Source organism: Mustela putorius, unplaced genomic scaffold (genome assembly GCF_011764305.1).
Source record: "Mustela putorius furo isolate JIRA1106 unplaced genomic scaffold, ASM1176430v1.1 tig00004007_pilon_pilon_pilon, whole genome shotgun sequence".
Taxonomy (NCBI): Eukaryota; Metazoa; Chordata; class Mammalia; order Carnivora; family Mustelidae; genus Mustela; species Mustela putorius.
In genome coordinates this window covers 15271193-15287193 of record NW_025422145.1, presented here as the reverse complement: position 1 = coordinate 15287193, position 16001 = coordinate 15271193, and the positions used below count along the sequence as shown (strand labels likewise).

The following is a 16001-nucleotide window of genomic DNA, read 5'->3' as shown; positions in this document are numbered from 1 at the left end:
TCACCCTGCTCCAGCCACAGGCCCCTTCAGCTACCGGCAGGCACACATACACTGCAAGTCCCGACAGGAGGTTCCCCAACCTGAACCTGTAGCCTGGGTGGGGGCAAGAGCGAGCAGTGGGGCAAGGTGTGACTGAGAGCCATGCCAGTGGATGGGGGGGCATCTGGGGTGCACAGCACAGGGCAGGGGGAGCCGGTGACACAGGCCATGCTAGAAAGGGATCCATTTAATTCAGTCCGGGGCTGAGGATGGGAAACATCAAGTGGGATCAAGTGGGCATTCGAGGGCTGGCCTGTCCAGACCACCAGGGCTGGGGCAGGGGTGGGCTGGGTGCTAGCACCTTTTGGTAGAATTTCTTAAAAATTAAAATCTGGGGGCACCTGGGTGGCTCAGTGAGTTAAAGCCTCTGCCTTCGGCTCAGGTCGTAATCTCAGGGTCCTGGGATGGAGTCCCACATTAGGCTCTCTGCTCAGCGGGGAGCCTGCTTCCCCCCTCTCTGCCTGCCTCTCTGCCTACTTGTGATCTCTGTCAAATAAATAAATAAAATCTTTAAAACAAATAAAATCTGTTCCCAATGTTGGGAACATGCAGAAACAATTGTGTGCATCAAGACATGGGTCCAAAGGTAAGTTCCAGAGGAGTCTGGGACTGACGACAGCATTTCCCAGCTTCACCCAGAGATCTCAGGATCACTCCCTAGAGCAGGGACCCTGCCCCTCAATGATGTCCCTATGCTGGGGGGTCTCCAGGGCTCCCCTGCCGCTGTGCTCGCTGGCCAGCCACAGGCTCCCTCTGGCCTCCACCTCCATGAACACTGCCCAGATAGATGTCTTCACTACCACAGCACCTGTCAGGGGAGCTGAGTGCCCCTGGGTCAGGGGCCAGGACCAGGTCAGGGGGATCACTCCCTGTCCTCCCAGAGTGATCCAAATGGGTCTCAATGCTCAGTACTCCCAGGAAAGGGCTGGGGATGAAGGTCAAGGCACCCCCAAATCTCGGAGCAGAACAGACTCAGGGCACTGGCCCAGCCGCCCACTAGGAATCCCATCCCTGCACCTCCCGAGAGCTGGTGGGGGTGCCCACTGCCCTGAATGGCGCGTCAGCAGAGCTCCTTCCCGGGCCACTCCCAGGGTGAGCCCAAGCTACCTGGCCTCTGCTCCAGAGAGCCCTCCAGGCAGACGGGGATGTACAACAGGGAGACGGTCTGTTGCCAGATGGCTTCAGCAACACTGAACCCTCCTGGAGGAAGGCAAGACACTGACACCAATCCCGGTCCCACAGCTCAGCCATATCCCGGGTCTCTGGGGCAGGACACAACGAGCTCAAAGACTACTCAGAAGAGTACTTCCAAGCAAAGCAGCACACACATAGCCCAGTTCAGACTTTACTTGTGCTGCCCCCAAAGTGTGGTGACTCCACGTCAGCTGGGCCCCCACTTGAGGGGGAGGGGAAATGCAGAGGCAGCAAGATGGCCCCAGACCTCTGGGGACCCTGGCATGAGACTTCCTGGGGCCTCCACAAAGCCCTCCCAACCCTGGAAGCTGCTGGGTCATCAGAGAAGAACGGTTTCATCCACTACCCATGCGTGGCCCTCAGCACCACCCCAGGCCCTTGGGTCCACAGTGCCGCGGGGCAGGCAAGGCGGTGAGCATGGCTGTCAGGCATGGGTCCGAGTCGCTCATGTCCTGCTGGCTCTCTTCTGCACGACTGCTGGCTCAGCCAAAGCCTGCTGCCGCAGCCGCTCAATCAGCTCCTCCACGTAGACCTTGAACAGAGGAGTCGGAGCCTACGGGAGGGACCCAGGGAAGACGGGAATTCAGCTGCCGCTGCCCAAATACCAAGAGAAATCTGGCGCAAGAAGACTAGACCCCTCAGGCTTGGCCACAGCTACCAGCCCAGAGGACAGCACTTTGTCCATGAGACGGGGCCACTGGGGACACAGGGACCAGTGTCTGTCCCCAGCTTCCCTGCCCCGGGGCTGCAGTGGGAACAGAATCAGTAGCCACTGCGCCATGGTGGGTTCCCTGTTCCAGCAGCAACCACAGGCTCCAGACCCTTCCAGGGTGCAAGACACAAAAAGACCTCAGCTCCATACCAGGAAGACCCCAGGACAGGGAGGCTACGTAGCCAAAGAAACCAAAGGTGCCGCTGAGAGTCTTTCTGTCCATGAACTTATGAAGCCAGCTGGGGGCGGGGGCAGGGACAGGAGAGAGTCAGGGCCTCGAGAGGAGAGGGCATGCTGCACAGAACCCAGGGCTGTGGTTGTATCTGGCCAGCTGTGCACGGTGGCAACTCCTCCCCTGGCTCAGTGGGGCCCGTGGCCCTAGTCCAGGCTTGCCCTAAGGCAACGCACGCCCCCACCCCGCCTGTCTGCTAGTGCCCACGCCTGCTCACCTTCTCCTCCAGGAGCCTCTGCTTCTCCACGGCCTCATCCAGCGTCAGGCCAACCCACTCGGCTTCTGCCTCCGGGATGACAAAGTCCTGCAGGGGAGAGACCGGGCACACAATGAGCAGCAGTACCACCTGTCAACGGGGCCCACAGGAAGCAACAAGTTCAAACCGAAGCCCTCACCTTGTACTTGTCATAGATGGCGGCCCTCTTCTTGGGGTCCTCCGGGTGCAGCTGGGGGTCCTGTCGTGCCAGCCGCAGCAGCATCCCTCGCTTCAGGTCCATCCCAAACTTGGAGCACAGGTCCTCCTTGGGAGTCTGGCAGGAGGCTACGCATGGGGCCAGGTGTTGCGGGGTGGGGGTGCCTGCCCACCCGCCAGCGGACACCACCAGGCTCCTCCTCAGCAGCCAGAGGACCCCAGGCCACCCCCAGAGGAAAGGAAGGCCTGAGAGCAGGGAAGGAGGCAGCAGTGTTCACCGGGAGCCCATTTACAGTTCACGGGTGACCCTGCACCCCAGACACGGGCGTGCCCCAGAGAGTCTCTGACTTGCCAGGAGACTCGGCCGTGTGCTGGCACATCCCCCTGCTCACCTTGAGGATGTAAAAGTCAAACCCGTAGGCCTCGTCGATGAGGTCCAGGGTCCGCCGAGTCACAGTAACGGTGAACCTCCTGTCCAGGATCTCACTGTACAGCTCACGCTGAAAGAGCTGTGGCTTCCACACCTTCTTCACCCGCTTCGAGAGCTAAGGGAGGACCAGAGACCTTGTGAGTGCTGCCGCTCCTCCCTACAGAGCCAAACGGGGCCCAGGGCCTCTTCCTGAGACTCAGGACCAAGAGGTAGATGGACCAGACCCACCTGGGGACCCAGAGATCAGATTCTCCTCAGCGCTGCCTGGGCTGCTGGTGTGTGTTCCAGACACACCACACGTACAACCATAACCCCGTGGTGCATGGGTCATCACATTCCAAACCAGGGACCAAGGGGCCAAGGCCAAGGGAGAGGCCACCTGAAGGGGCCTCAAACACACAAGCCACCGTGCAGAAGGCCCAGCTCCCCGTCCAGGTTTCCCACAAGACACGGCAGGTGGTGGACGGCCGGCTATGTGTCTCCCAGCCTTCCCGAGTGCAGTGACGATGTGCCAGTGCTGGCCGCGGCCATGTCAAGGAGGCCAACGGCAGCGTGTCAGGCTGACAGAGGGCCGAAGACCTGCCGTCCTCCGACGGCCCCCGCGCACACATGTCCTCCCATCCTTACACCTGGCCTGGCTAATCTCCCCAGTGGCCCTGCGCTGACTGGTTCCCACAGGCACCACCATCTCAGGACACCCAGAGGGGTTCACCGGCAGTCAAGTTAGCTGGAACAGCATCCTCACAGGTCAGCCTGCTTCTTCCACAGAACTGAGTCTCCACCACAGCACAAGCACACACCCCTACCGCACCCCACCCCGGAACCCCCAGGGCTCAGCACTGCACCCAGAGCAGCAAACCCCAGAGAAGTCATCGGAAGCCTGCCCTGCTCCCCTACCTTGTCGTTGTTGACGTATCTGTAGCCCAAGATCCAGCCTTCCCCACCCCAGAGCCCCAGCTGGGATTCTGGGGGGTAGTAGATGGGAATGGGTACATCCTCCACGCGTTCCCGCTGCCCATTCTTGGGGTTGATCTTGAACTTAACCCCGTGCGGCCTATAGTGCACAGGAGTGGGTGTTCGCACCTCCTCCAAGGAGCGCAGGTAGTGCTGGGGCAAGCGGGAGCAAATACCCTCCCGCAGCCGGAGCCGCTTCCACAGGCCGACCGGGAACTTGTGCAGGGGCATCGCGGCAGCCTGACCGGAGGCGGGAATGGGGCTGTTAGACCGCAGCCCCGACGCACTCCGGCCCTGTCCCCTGACCCCCGGCGCCCCTGACCCCAGACCCCTGACTCCCCACCCCGGTCCCCCCGACCCCAGTCTCTGACTCCCCACCCCGGTCCCCCCGACACCAGCCCCGACTCCCCACCCCGGTACTCCCGACTCCAGTCCCCTGACTCCCCACCCCGGTCCCCCCGGCACCAGTCCTCTGACTCCCCACCCCGGACCCCCGACACCAGCCCCCTGACTCCCGACTCCGGTCCTCCAGACCCAGCCCCCCGAAACCGGCGCGGCCCCAACTCCAAGTCCGAGCCCAACTACCCATGTATTCTCTCCCCTCGCCCCGACTCCTAATCCCGGACCCTGACCCGGACCCGGGCAGGACCTCCTCGCCCCGCTAGACGCGGCTCTAACCTAGCGTCCAGCCTGCCTCTCCGAGTTCCGCGCCCCACCGGAACCGGAAGTCGTGACACCACGCTCAGCACCTGTCCTCCGCTAACTGGCCGAAAAGCCCGTCAGTCTAGCCTCGTCCCGCCCCCTTTCCTGCCTTTAGGGACCGTGGAAAATGCCGGGCAGTGACGGCGGCGGCTCAAGGCACCGTCAGCAAATGCGGCTCCTTTTCCCTGGAGCAGAGCCGGGGGCGGGGAAGAGTGGATCCTGTCATCCTTGGTCCCACTCCTGCTCCCCTCCGAGAGCAGAATTCTGTGTTAAGTGGAAAACTCTTCTGTCTCGGGGCGCCGCGGTGGCCCCGTCGGTTAAAAGTCCGACTCTTGATTTCAGCTCTGAGACCCAGCCTCACTAAGCATAGATCCTGCTACAGAGCCTTCCCGCACCCCCCCTGCCCCGTCCCCCACCCCGCCCCCGCGCTGTCTAAAAGACCCTTGTGCCTTGAAATATCACTGTAGAATATTAAACTCAGCAATCACAGCAAAATCAGAGCGACATAAAAATGTCTTAACGTTTTGAAAACTTGTAACCCAAAAAACACCATATATAAATGTTTGTTCTCCCTTTACAAGTGCAGGGTGACAAGGGGTGGGGGAGTAGGGACAGTAAGTGGGAGGGCTCCATGTCCCCACCCCACCTCACCGCACCTTCGGCTGCCTGAGCTTCCTGCGGTCACTTCTGGCCATTTCCAGCACTCCTGGTACAGAGAGCAGCCCACTACAGTGTGGCCTTAGGGGAGAGGCAGTCAGCCCCCCTTCTCCTGCTTCCCCCACAGAGGCTGGGCTAGGTCTTGGGGAACCCCTCCCCAAATACACAGTCAGGCCTATACAAGGCAGCAGTCATCCCTTCCTTCCCCGAAGCAACCAGAGAGGATGCGTAGCCCCCCAGACAGGGCCCAGGAACCCATGGGGTGGCTAGAGAGATAGAGTCAGGCCAGTGTGTGCCCAGGGGTACTGCACACCAGAGCAGCTCAGCAGCCCTGTCCCCAGCGCCTGCAGTTCCAAAGCCAAGTGCCAAACAGAGGGGAGCAGCAGGACTGGACAGCCAAAACCCAGCCACTCGTGGCAGCCCCAGGGCCCAGCAGCTCCCTGGTGAGTGCCGTCACCTCCCGCCACAGTCGTGCATCTGCAGGGAGCACCCCCATGCCCAAGGAAGGCTGGCTTCAGGGCACACCTCATCACGGAGCCAGGGATGCAAAGAGGGCACAAACCCTGCTTGGTGGGGCAGAGACCTGTGGGAGGTGGGCTCAGGACTCCTCGGTCCCCTGGGTCTCACCTCACCACCTCACAGGGGAACAGGGATGATGGGGGCCTCTCTCTCCCCATCTCCAACCACTTTGTTTCAGCCAGAACACAGGTCCTAAGTTTCTAAGGAGCCAGGCCTGGGCCCCAGGCGCCCCAGCAGACGCTGGCTGGGACCTGCTGAGGGACCAGCAGGCACCTGGGAACTGAGGGGGCGGGTGCAGTCCTCTCCTCAGAAGGAAGCCAAAGAGTGTGCGGGCAATTTTATTCAGCTGGAAATGGACCTGGACAGGGTCCTTCTCCTTTGGTCCTGCCCCTGGCCAGAGAGCCCATCATCACAGTGGCCGGTGTCCCTGATCTGGCCACGTCATGTCACCGTATACAGGTCCTCTCGGTGGTTCTTGCAGATCTGGTAGTGGCAAGTGAGCTTCTGCGAGCAGGCCCAGGGCGTGGTGTGCTCCTCCCGTGGCGGGAGCAGGCAGGCCGCACTCCCGGCCAGCAGCACATGCCAGAGGCTGTGGGTGTAGTAATAGTTGTCACTGGTCATCATGGAGGTGTAGATGGCAATGCCCAGAGCAGCCATGGAGATGCCGGGCAGGAGGTAGAAGGCCCAGCGCTGCCAGGACGTGGGGTAGCAGTGGCGCCGGCGTCCGCAGCGGTACACCTAGAGTGAAGCGGCCCGTGAGCGCAGGCAGAGGATGCTACTGGAGCCGCAGCTCCCAGGATCCCTCCCCCCAGGTCTGGGCAGTGGGATGGACTGTTGGTGTGGCTGTTTGGAGAGGCCCCAAGGGCACAGAGACCTGGCATGGGCCACGCCCGAAGCCATGCTGGGCCCTCATGGGTGCCCCCAGCAAGTTCTCAGCAGATGTGTGGGACTCGGGCCCAGGGGCAGGAACATGGCCAGAATGGAGGGCCAGGCTCTGTTCCCCCGAAGCAGGGGTCTGTGGGGGGCCCAGACCGTCTTCTCCCAATCATCAGGGGAGGGGGCCTGGGCAGGAGCGCTGGCCTGTCCCAGCTCCTTACCCACATGGTGACCATGACCACAAAGGCAAAGAGGCAAGGCCCCATCATGTTCCAGGCACCCCTGCGGTCCAGCTGCAGGGACATGGCGAAGATCAGCGTGCCCAGGAGAAACAGGACCTGGACAAGACACAGGGGTGACCACAGGGTCACGGGAACCCTCAGCCAGTCGTTCATGACCACACAAGGTCCGGGAGGAACAGGTGCCCTGGGCCTGGTCATTGTCCCACAGCCCCCACTATCCCTTGGCCTGAGAGCTGCCAGCAGATTTTGTCCTGCTCTGCACTGATCCACGGATCCACTGATCCATCCACCAGTGAACTTTTGAGGCACACACATGGCCCGGCAAGGTGCCAGGCCACGTGTCTCTGTCAGCCAGGACCAGTTGAGGCAGAAAAGTCCCTAGAGTGTCCTTAGCACCTGGGACTGTGGGAGCAGAGCCAGGGAGGCCTGGCCTCAGGCAGGTGCTCTAGGCCTCCTCTCTGAAGGGGGTTGTGGGAGAGACAGGCTGGGGACCTCACTTAACCCTGTCCACTGCCGTTCTTTCCTGGCATCCCCAGGCAGCTAGCCCTTCCCAGCTGGAGGCAGCTTCTTCCAGCAGGTGAATGGGGGTTCCAAGGCACAGCAGGTTTCTAAGCACCAAGCCCTCTTTCTGGTCTAGTCCTCAACACACGGTGGGCCAGGAGCCCAGGCACAAGTGTCAGGAGTCACTCACGTGTTTCTGGGCTGCCTTCAGCCGCGCCATGCAGAGGATGGTGACCCAGATGGACACCCCGGAGCCCAGGAAGTCACAGTACTGCAGGGTGTCATAGCCCAGGATGCAGAGCACTGCCTCGCCGGGCTGGTCGCAGGCGTGGTAGAACTGCAGGGCAGGGGTGGTGAGCCGCGGCCAGCCCCTCTCCCAGCCCCCTCCCACTCCCGCACCCCCTGCATTGAGCCCACCGTGGAGAAGAACATGGTGTAGGCATAGACAGAGGCCTCCACCAGGAGCGAGCGGTGCACTGAGACGGCGATGGGAGCCAAGAACATGAGGTTGCTGAGAGTGAGAAGGAGGGCGGCCACCCGCTGCTGGGCTACCGTCTGGGCCGTGCTGTTGTCCGTGCAGCTCCACCCACGCCAGCCTGGGAGCCAATGAGATGCCAAGGGGGCTGAGGCCAGGAGGCATCCTTCTGAACCCCAGAGCCTTCCCCTCCCCGGCAGAGAAGCCCCTTCCTCACCCAGAAGCAGGCTGGAATGGGGCAGGGCAGGAGTAGGGCAGCTGTGGGCAGGAGAGGCCTAGGCCATCAGTGCCTGAGACTCAGTGGGGGTGAGGGACTGAGGAAGTACGTAGGAAGGAACAGGGAGGAGGCATCTGCCCTAGCCCGGCAGAGTCCCTCTTGGGCCCTGGCAGAGTGGAGGTGGGCTCCCCAACCTTGCCCTGCAAGGCCCAGAGGCAAGGCGCCCAGCAGGCTCAGTTGATGGAGCACGCAAGGCTTGATCCCAGGATCTGAGTTCAAGCCCCACCCGGGGTGGAGAGATGACTTAAATACGTAAACTTGAAAACAAGAGCCGGTGTCCCAAGGCCCATGGGCCCAGGCCTCACCGGCCTTACAGCTGCAGCCCGCATATAGGTAGCTGTGTCTGCGCAGCAGGACGCACTGGCCATAGGGTCCGCAGTCGTTCAGGCAGGGCACCAGGGTCAAGGTGGTCTCCACGAGGACTGAGGCCTGCTCACACTCCCTGTAAGGAAGGGGCCGCAGGAAGCCTAGCTGCTGACACCCGCTGCCCGTACCTCGTCCGGGCTCTCGGCAGGCTCTGGGATACAGGAACCCACATCCGAGGCCCCCAGGCTCCCAGTCCTGGAGGACAGCAGCAGCGAGCTCTGCCGAGTCTGAGACGTACCCTCCACCCCCCACCAACATGCCCTGAGGCCCAGTCTCCTGGGGCTATGTCCTGGACTGGTCCCCCTCCTTGGGTCCTGACTCCCAGGGCTGCAGCATGATGGGTGAGCACGTGGAGAAGAAGCCCTCACAACTCCCGGAAGGCAAAGGGCCCCACAGGGCTTTGGTCGCTCCCCAACCTAGACCTGGGCAGCCCCATGCATGGTTCTGCTGGGAGCAGTCCGCCGCCTGCCCCCAGCCAGCAGTCCCCAGGTCTACTCACTCTGGACTCTCGGGGCACATGAGCTGCAGGGAAAGGTACCAGTTGTCCGTCTCTGGGTAGGGGATGATGAGGTCGGCCTTGTGCGATGCAGCACTCAGGGTTAGTGGGGAACCCTGAAAGAAGGCTGCAGCAGAGGGGGGCTGATCAGTAGCAGCCAGAGGGGCTGGCCAGGGACCCTGGGCCGCACGCTGCCGGCGCATACCTGTGGTACAGTTGAGCGACGTGCGGAAGCCGAGGAAGGGGGAGGCGGCATTCACACAGACAGCGACCAAGGTGCTGTTGGTAATTCCAGTCTGGAAGGAGAAGCCACGCACTCGGCCCCAGTCCCAAGGCAGTGGGCTCCCACTCTGGCTGGCTCCATTCTCCGTGGCTTCTGCTGGCCCAGGGCCCTTCTAGAACCCTTTCTTCCAGGACGGGGGACGCCCAGCCTGATCCCACCCACAGCCTCACTTCCTGAGGCACAGCCCGCAGAACAGGCCTCCCTCTCCTCAGACAGAGCCCCTAATTTGCCCAAGGGCCTGCGGGGGTCAGCTTGTCGCCCGAAAGGCCGACCTACTCTCTGTGCCAGAGTCAGCGTAGGAAGACCCAGGCAGCACCCCTGAGGCTGGGCGGGGCTGAGCCCAGGCTGAGCCAGGAAGCAAGGCCCTCCCCGGTCAGGGTGCCTACCTTGTTGGCCCGCAGGGAGACAGTGAGGGAGCCCCCGCTGTCCATGCCGGTGTCCATGTACAGCCGCATCACCGAGGGCGTGGCAGGCCGCACCCGCACCCACACCCTGTCCACAGGCCAGAAGCGCACAGACACCACGTCCAGGTCTTCCCGAATGACTGGGTAGCTCGCCAGGCAGCAGGGGCCCCCATGCCTCCTGCTGCTCCCGCCCAGGCCATGGTCACTGTGGTCACCGGGGTGTGGGGGCAGCAGTCCCGTGGAGGCGTTGCAGCTCTCGTTCAGGCTGCTCTGTGGAAGGTGCTGGAAGTTCAGGTTCCACGGCCTGCAGGCTATCGGGGGACAAGGGGTTCAGCCACAGGAAGGCCTAGGGATCGGCGGCAGGAGGCGGAGCCACCCGTGCCCGTCCTCCCCCTTAGCCCACCTGTGAGGGCAGCTACCACCTGGAAAGCCACCAGCACGCGAGGCCCCGCCAGGCTCTTGGCGGTCACCTGCAGCCACCGGTCCCAGGGTGGTGAGGGCAGCAGCAGGCGGCAGGCCCCAGTGGGGCTGACGCACATGAACACCTTCTGGAAGTTTCTGGGCAGGGTGGCAGCGCCCACGGTGAGGCGCACAGGGCAGCCCAGGCTCCCGTTGGCGGCACAGCCCTGCAGCTCCAGCTGCAGCTCCTGGGTGTACTCAGGGATGAAGATTCTGTGGCCGCGGGGACAGGGTCTCGCTCAGTCTCTGTGCCTTCCACCAGCCTCCCGAGGCACCACCTCCCCAGGGGTCCTACTCACTTGAGGTAGCTGGGATGGGAGAGGAGGGTCTGCGGAAGGGGAACGTCAGGCTCCAGGATGGAGACCTCCACCGTCCGCACAACCAGCATATCAGGCTGGAAGACGTAGGCGCAGGTGGGAACGAAACCCTAGGGAGAGAGCGAAGTGTGGGGAGAAAGAACATGCATACGTGGGGGGCACGTCAGGGGCAGACACGGGAGCTGGGGGGGCGCAGAGCTGGAGCAGACATAGTGGAGTGGGGTGGGGGGTGCAGGGCTGGAGCAGAGAGCCCAGGCATGGAACGGGGTGGAGAAGTGTGGGAGGCACTGGACCTGTGCATGCCGGGAGGAACCTAGAGCAAAGTCAGCGAGTGGCATGCCCACGGTGAGGGAGCCTGTCCCCTCCTCCCGGAAGGCAGCCCCCTTACCTTCACCTCGATCTTCTGGGAGGCGGTGGGCAGGTGGGCCACCACAAACCAGTCCCCGGGGGCTGGGTGGGAGATGTTGAGGGAAGCGTTGCTGTCCAGCATCTTGATGAAGAAGGGGGACTGCACAGAGCTGTTGGCGGGGAAGCTGGTGCCCAAAGGGTTGATGACAGGAGGGGCACCATAACGGAAGTATCTGTGGGCAGAGGGCGGCGGCAGGGGCGTCAGGGCCTGGCAGGGCCCGCCCAGGAGGGGGAGGGGAAGGGGGTGGGAGAGAGGGGGAGGGGACCTACACAGTGATCTCCACGCTGGCACAGGCAGGGCCGCTGCCCCGGGACACTTGCAGCAACCAGCGCAGCAGCACGGTGTCGGGGGGCACGCGAAAGCGGAACAGTCTGGCACTGCCGTACCAGCTGTAGAAAGACAGCTTCTGTGGGGACTGGGAGAAATGTTCGGACACCAGCCTGACATCTGCGGGGAGAAGGTGCCGTCAGCTGGGCCCCCATCTCCTCACGGGGCCCTACAGACAGAATAGCCTGGCACACCCCCACCCCCGGCCCCGTCGCTGCCCCACCAACCATGGCAGCTGTCCTCCCCTCCTGCAGCCCCGGTGACTCCAGGGTCAAAAGATGGAGGCTCACGGGAGGTGCTCAGGGCTGTAGCGCCGCCCCTGCCCCCACCTTTGTCCTGGGCACGGGACAGCAGCAGACTCTCTCCCCTCCCATTCCGTGCAGGGGGCCACGCTGAGGTGAGGGGACTCAGGCCCAGAGGCTGGCCACCTGCTCAGGCCCACGGTGACCTGAGACACAGCCAGAGGAGAGTCAGAGTTCCGCCTCACCCAGACAGGAGGTGAACAGAGCCAGGTGCGAAGATGAAGGGACAGCTGGCTCCTGTGCTCACGTGGGCGTGTGCCCATGCAGGGTGGTACAGAGACAAGGCAGGGGCCCCTGGCAGCAAAAGGCTCCCGGCCCCAGCCTCCCAGCCCCTCTCAGGTCCCCACCTCTGAGGCTCCCCGGCTCCCCACCCCTCCACACTCTGTAACTCGGCCTGTGTCATGCCAACCTTTCCAGGGCCAGTTCTGAGTCTTCTGGAGCTCAGCCCAGAGACAGGGGGACCCACCCTGATGAGGCCCCTGCTGGGGGTGTCCACTGATGGAGCATACCCTGCCCCAGAGCAGGTGTCTGACCCCACATGTGGTGCCCACCCACAATCCTCCCTCTTGGAGATCCTACAGAACAGATCACCCCGAGCATTCTTTGTGCTCCTGGGGATAGCTAACTGGGCGTGGGTTCCAGTCATAAGGTGCCTGGGCTGGAAGGCAGAGAGTCCAGCCCCAGCTCAGGCTCAGGCCTCATGCCTCCTGTGACCTTGGGTGTCCCTTCCTCTCTCTGAGTCCCAATTTCCTTGTGAGTTGGCTAAGGGAGACAGCACCTCCCTTCAGGTGCCCTGCCCTCCAAAGTTAATGGATACGAAAGTGCTTCTGGAAGAAATGCACTGTAGACACAGTAGGGTGTGACCTCCCTCTCTTCCAGGCTGAAGGCCTCTCCCTGCCCCACTGGGCGAGTGGTTGGCTGACACCATCTCCACTTCCCCTTCCCCACCTCAACAAGCAGGCCAGGGGCCCCTCCAGGTAAGCCAGGGGAGCAGGGAGGGAGCCAGGAGAGCCAATCCCCTCTGCCAACCTCCTGAGCCTCCCATGGAGGCATTGGAGAGAAAGTAGTGACCCACTTGCAAAGCCAGACTGAGCTCCAAAGGAGCCCCGCACAGCAGGGAGCTCAGGGGTAGGCTCTAAATCCAAGACTTTCCCTGTGGCTGCTGGCCGCCAGGTCCCACCCCCCAGGCTGTGGACTGAACGCTAGGAAGCCAGAAGCTGCTGACCTAACACAAACCTCCTCCCAGGGCTGCTTCAGCCCCTAGGATAACGTGATGAGAAGGGCAGAGCAGAGTGCTGGGGAGCTGAGGTAGGACAGTCCCCCACCCCCACCTCAGAACCAGGGCACCTTAGAGAAACAGTCTGCCAGCTGGGCACCCAGCAACCTGGCCTGAAAGGGGCAAGGACTTCCGGCTGCTGCCAGCGCTGGAATGTCAGCCTGAGGGCACCTGGAACACAGCTGGTAGGTGTGACGTTTCAGCAGGTGCACAGGAGATAAGAGACCTGTTCAAAATCCCCTGAAGAGCCAGGGAAACCCCTTCCCAGGGCCACAGCTTGACCTCCCTGGCCCAGACCCCCAGCCAGTATCTTGCTAAATGCTAGGCCATTACCACATGACATCTTTCAGGGAGCCTCGGACTCATGGACCCCAGCCCTGTGCCACAGGCCCCTCCAAGGACACAGGGTCAGATGGAAAAGAGAAAAAGTCCCTGAGACTGTCCTGGGAACCCCAGAGAGGGCACGCCAACACACACAGGTACCCTGTACAGAGACCCTGCCCATGCACAAACTCCAGAAGCCAGGGCCACACAGGGCCTGACCTCTCAGCAGGCCTAAGAGGTGAGGGGCTGCCCCAAGTTTTCCATCTCCATAAACCCCCCACCAGCGAGCCCTTCCTCAGCCCTGCCCCAGGATGGAGAAACGGGTGGACATAAGGAGGGCAATATCCCACGGAGCAATTCAACCAGGAGCCCATCTCTGGGTAAACTACCTTTCATTTCAAGCCGTGTCAAGCTCAGACACCAGAGGCACAGCCCTCAAAGAAACAAGAGCTTGGAGGGTTTCAGGGAAGGGGGGAGGGGCAGGGAGCCAGGAAGTGGAGGGAGAGAGCCCCTGCTGAGCGGGATAAGCTGCCTGCTGTCCAGGGGGAGGTGTCGGCTGGGGCCTGCTGTGGAGGGGGGTAGGTGTGGGCCACCTATCACCGGCCAGAGGGCCCTCAGGGAGACCCAGGCCATAGTCAGGGGAGGCTACTCAGCACCCACAGGCAGGACGGTGGGGGGGGGGTGCAGAAGCCACCTCCTGGGGGTTCAGTCAAGGATGGGGACTCTCAGACAACCCTGGCCTGCCAAGCTCCTCAGGTCCACCTGGGAGTCCAGCCTGCGAGAAGCACGGCCAGCTGCTGAGAGTCACTGCACTTAGGTTGGCTAAGACTCTGCGAAGGATGAAGGCGGGCCACCCACCTGGGCCCCACTCCTGGATCTAAGCAACTTTCTCCTAACTCCCAAGTCTCTGAAGCCAGAGGGGCGCCCCAGAACAACATGGCACAGCTCCTCTCTCCCGCAGCCGGAGTGCCAGCTGCGTCCCCCTGCGCTCCTTCGCCTCCCGGTCCCTTCGCCCGTGGGTTGTGCCCTACCTAAACGCGTCGGGAGGGCCCGAGAGCGAAGGGCGCACTCCAAGGGGTCAGTCTGCACGAACTCGGCCCCGGGGACAGTGGATGGGGCGCCAGCGTCCTTTCCACCCCCACCACTTTAACACTCGGCTCCCGCAAGGGGCCGCCCTGAACCCCCCCCCAACCCCCCTGCCTGGGGTGGGGACCTGGGCTCTGCGCCCGCGCGAGGTGAGCGCACAGGCGCCCCCAGGGTGAGTCACAATCCAGACCCCGCCTCCCGGCAGCCCCCCAACCCGGCCAGCGCACGCCTCCCCCCGCCATGGCTCCCGCGGGTCGGCGCCCGCTCACCGCTCTTCCTGCTGTCGCCGGCGGCGGCAGGCGGGGGCCGAGCGAGCAACAGCAGCAGCAGCGGCCCCGCCACGGCCACCGCCGCGCCCCCGGTCCCGGTCCCGGTCCCAGCCCGGCCCATGGCTCCGCGCTCGGCCCGGCGCTACCCGGACCGCGTCCCCGGCCGCCCGCCCCCGCCGCCGCCCGGGCAGCCACCGCCGCCCCTGCGGCCCCCGCCGCCGCAGCTGCCGCCTCTGCCCCGGGCTCCCATCGTCCCGGCCGGTCCCAGCCGCCGGCGCCCCGGGCACTTCCGCCTGCGAGGCCCCGCCCCGCCGGGAGCCGGGGCCTGAGCGGGACTCGCGGACAGGGGTGGGAAGGAGGAGGCTGGCGGGGGCCGAAGCGGGCCGAAGGAGACTTGGGGACACAGGGGGAGCGCGAGGAAAATGGGTCAGAGGGAGGTCGCGGGCTGAGAGGGAAGGCAGACTCACCGCCGCGCGCGCTGCTGGGGGAGGCAGGGCGGGACAGGAGGGTCACGCAGCGCGCACGAGGGACTTGGAACCGAGAGGGCCGGGGCGCGGCGGGCTGGCGCGGGACCCAGCGGGGCGCGCGGGGGACGTGGGACGAACGGGCACTGGGGGACTGCAGGCTGGCGGGGGACCACGGCGCACGAGGGCAGAGGGCTGGCGCGGGTCCCAGCGGTGCGCGCGGCGGCGTGGGACGGAGGGGGCACGGGGAGGGAGCTGCGGGCTGGCGCGGCACCCAGCGGGGCGCGCGGCGGACGTGGGACGGAGCGGGCACCGGGGGGGCTGCGGGCTAGCGGGGGACCACGGTGCACGAGGGCAGAGGGCTGGCGCGGGACCCAGCGGTGCGCGCGGGAGCGTGGGACGGAGGGGGTACGGAGAGGGGGCGGCGGGCTGGCGCGGGAATCAAGGATTAAGAAGGGAAAGGGTCGGGCGAGAATTGGAACCCACTGTAGATCTGAGGCGGCAGGCGGTGCCCGGATCGCCCCCAAGAGCTTCCTACAGTTGCTGGGTTGCGCGAGAGGCGAGCGTCTGGGTTCCCCGAGTGTGCGCCGGGCACGCGTGATGAGGGCCTCCGAGCCAGGTGCTGAGGACGCTGGGGAGACGCGCGCCCACCAGCGGTCGAGTCCTGGGCGCACCTCCGCCTTGCCAGCGTGGGCCTTAGCCTTGACCGTGTGCCTCCAGCCCCTCACAGCTGGGCTCCCCAGGCCAGGCCTCCACACCACGAAACTGCTACGTGTGTGTGCAAAGAACACACTTTTGTGGAAAAATGGAAAGGCTCCATGTCTGTGTGGGAATTTCGTGCTCTATAAGGTGGCAATTTGCCTCGGTGAGTGGGACTCATCCCTCACCCTTCCCATCGGTTTAGATTCTAAACGGGCTAGGAATTTCCCCCTTTAAAAAAAGACGAAAACCTGGGGGAAATTTTTCAGATTCTTGGGGGAAGCAAAGGTGTTTCTCA

At 63.6% G+C, this 16001-nt stretch overlaps 2 protein-coding genes across 6 annotated transcripts; both read right to left on the bottom strand.

Annotated features, from left to right (window-relative positions):
* Nucleotides 1-1370: 1370 nt before the first annotated feature.
* Nucleotides 1371-4723, bottom strand: MRPL28 (mitochondrial ribosomal protein L28). Of its 2 annotated transcripts, none has more exons than XM_004750915.3 (6): nucleotides 4652-4723; nucleotides 3917-4213; nucleotides 2982-3134; nucleotides 2573-2707; nucleotides 2395-2481; nucleotides 1371-1786 (listed from the first exon to the last, which is right to left on the bottom strand). In XM_004750915.3, exons 2-6 carry the CDS (start codon nucleotides 4202-4204, stop codon nucleotides 1679-1681), a joined length of 771 nt encoding a protein of 256 aa, XP_004750972.1. In that variant the 5' UTR covers nucleotides 4205-4213; nucleotides 4652-4723; the 3' UTR covers nucleotides 1371-1678. The 2 variants fall into 2 exon arrangements, with proteins under 2 accessions (XP_004750972.1, XP_004750973.1); XM_004750916.3 differs by lacking the exon at nucleotides 4652-4723 and adding an exon at nucleotides 4559-4651.
* Nucleotides 4724-6173: 1450 nt separating this feature from the next.
* Nucleotides 6174-15277, bottom strand: PGAP6 (post-glycosylphosphatidylinositol attachment to proteins 6). 4 transcript variants are annotated; one of them, XM_045071969.1, is made up of 13 exons: nucleotides 15008-15277; nucleotides 11226-11403; nucleotides 10936-11128; nucleotides 10530-10657; nucleotides 10175-10443; nucleotides 9754-10082; nucleotides 9290-9380; nucleotides 9088-9211; nucleotides 8528-8664; nucleotides 7888-8066; nucleotides 7661-7807; nucleotides 6949-7065; nucleotides 6174-6589 (listed from the first exon to the last, which is right to left on the bottom strand). In XM_045071969.1, exons 3-13 carry the CDS (start codon nucleotides 11035-11037, stop codon nucleotides 6293-6295), a joined length of 1920 nt encoding a protein of 639 aa, XP_044927904.1. In that variant the 5' UTR covers nucleotides 11038-11128; nucleotides 11226-11403; nucleotides 15008-15277; the 3' UTR covers nucleotides 6174-6292. The 4 variants fall into 4 exon arrangements, with proteins under 4 accessions (XP_044927904.1, XP_044927901.1, XP_004751061.2 ...); XM_045071966.1 differs by lacking the exon at nucleotides 15008-15277 and adding an exon at nucleotides 14541-14722; XM_004751004.2 differs by lacking the exon at nucleotides 15008-15277 and adding an exon at nucleotides 14217-14464.
* Nucleotides 15278-16001: the final 724 nt, after the last annotated feature.

Bases quoted from the DNA above. Each gene is read 5' to 3' on its own strand.
- MRPL28 (XM_004750915.3), bottom strand. From the start codon at position 4,204: ATGCCCCTGCACAAGTTCCCGGTCGGCCTGTGGAAGCGGCTCCGGCTG. The intron at 3,135-3,916 runs GTAGGGGAGCAG...GTCCTCCCTTAG, and splicing joins GATACGTCAACAACGACAAG to CTCTCGAAGCGGGTGAAGAA. The intron at 2,708-2,981 runs GTGAGCAGGGGG...GCCTCCTGCCAG, and splicing joins TTGACTTTTACATCCTCAAG to ACTCCCAAGGAGGACCTGTG.
- PGAP6 (XM_045071966.1), bottom strand. From the start codon at position 14,661: ATGGGCCGGGCTGGGACCGGGACCGGGACCGGGGGCGCGGCGGTGGCC. The intron at 11,404-14,540 runs GTGAGCGGGCGC...TTCTCCCCGCAG, and splicing joins CGGCGACAGCAGGAAGAGCG to ATGTCAGGCTGGTGTCCGAA. The intron at 7,808-7,887 runs GTGGGCTCAATG...CCTGCCCTGCAG, and splicing joins ACACCATGTTCTTCTCCACG to TTCTACCACGCCTGCGACCA.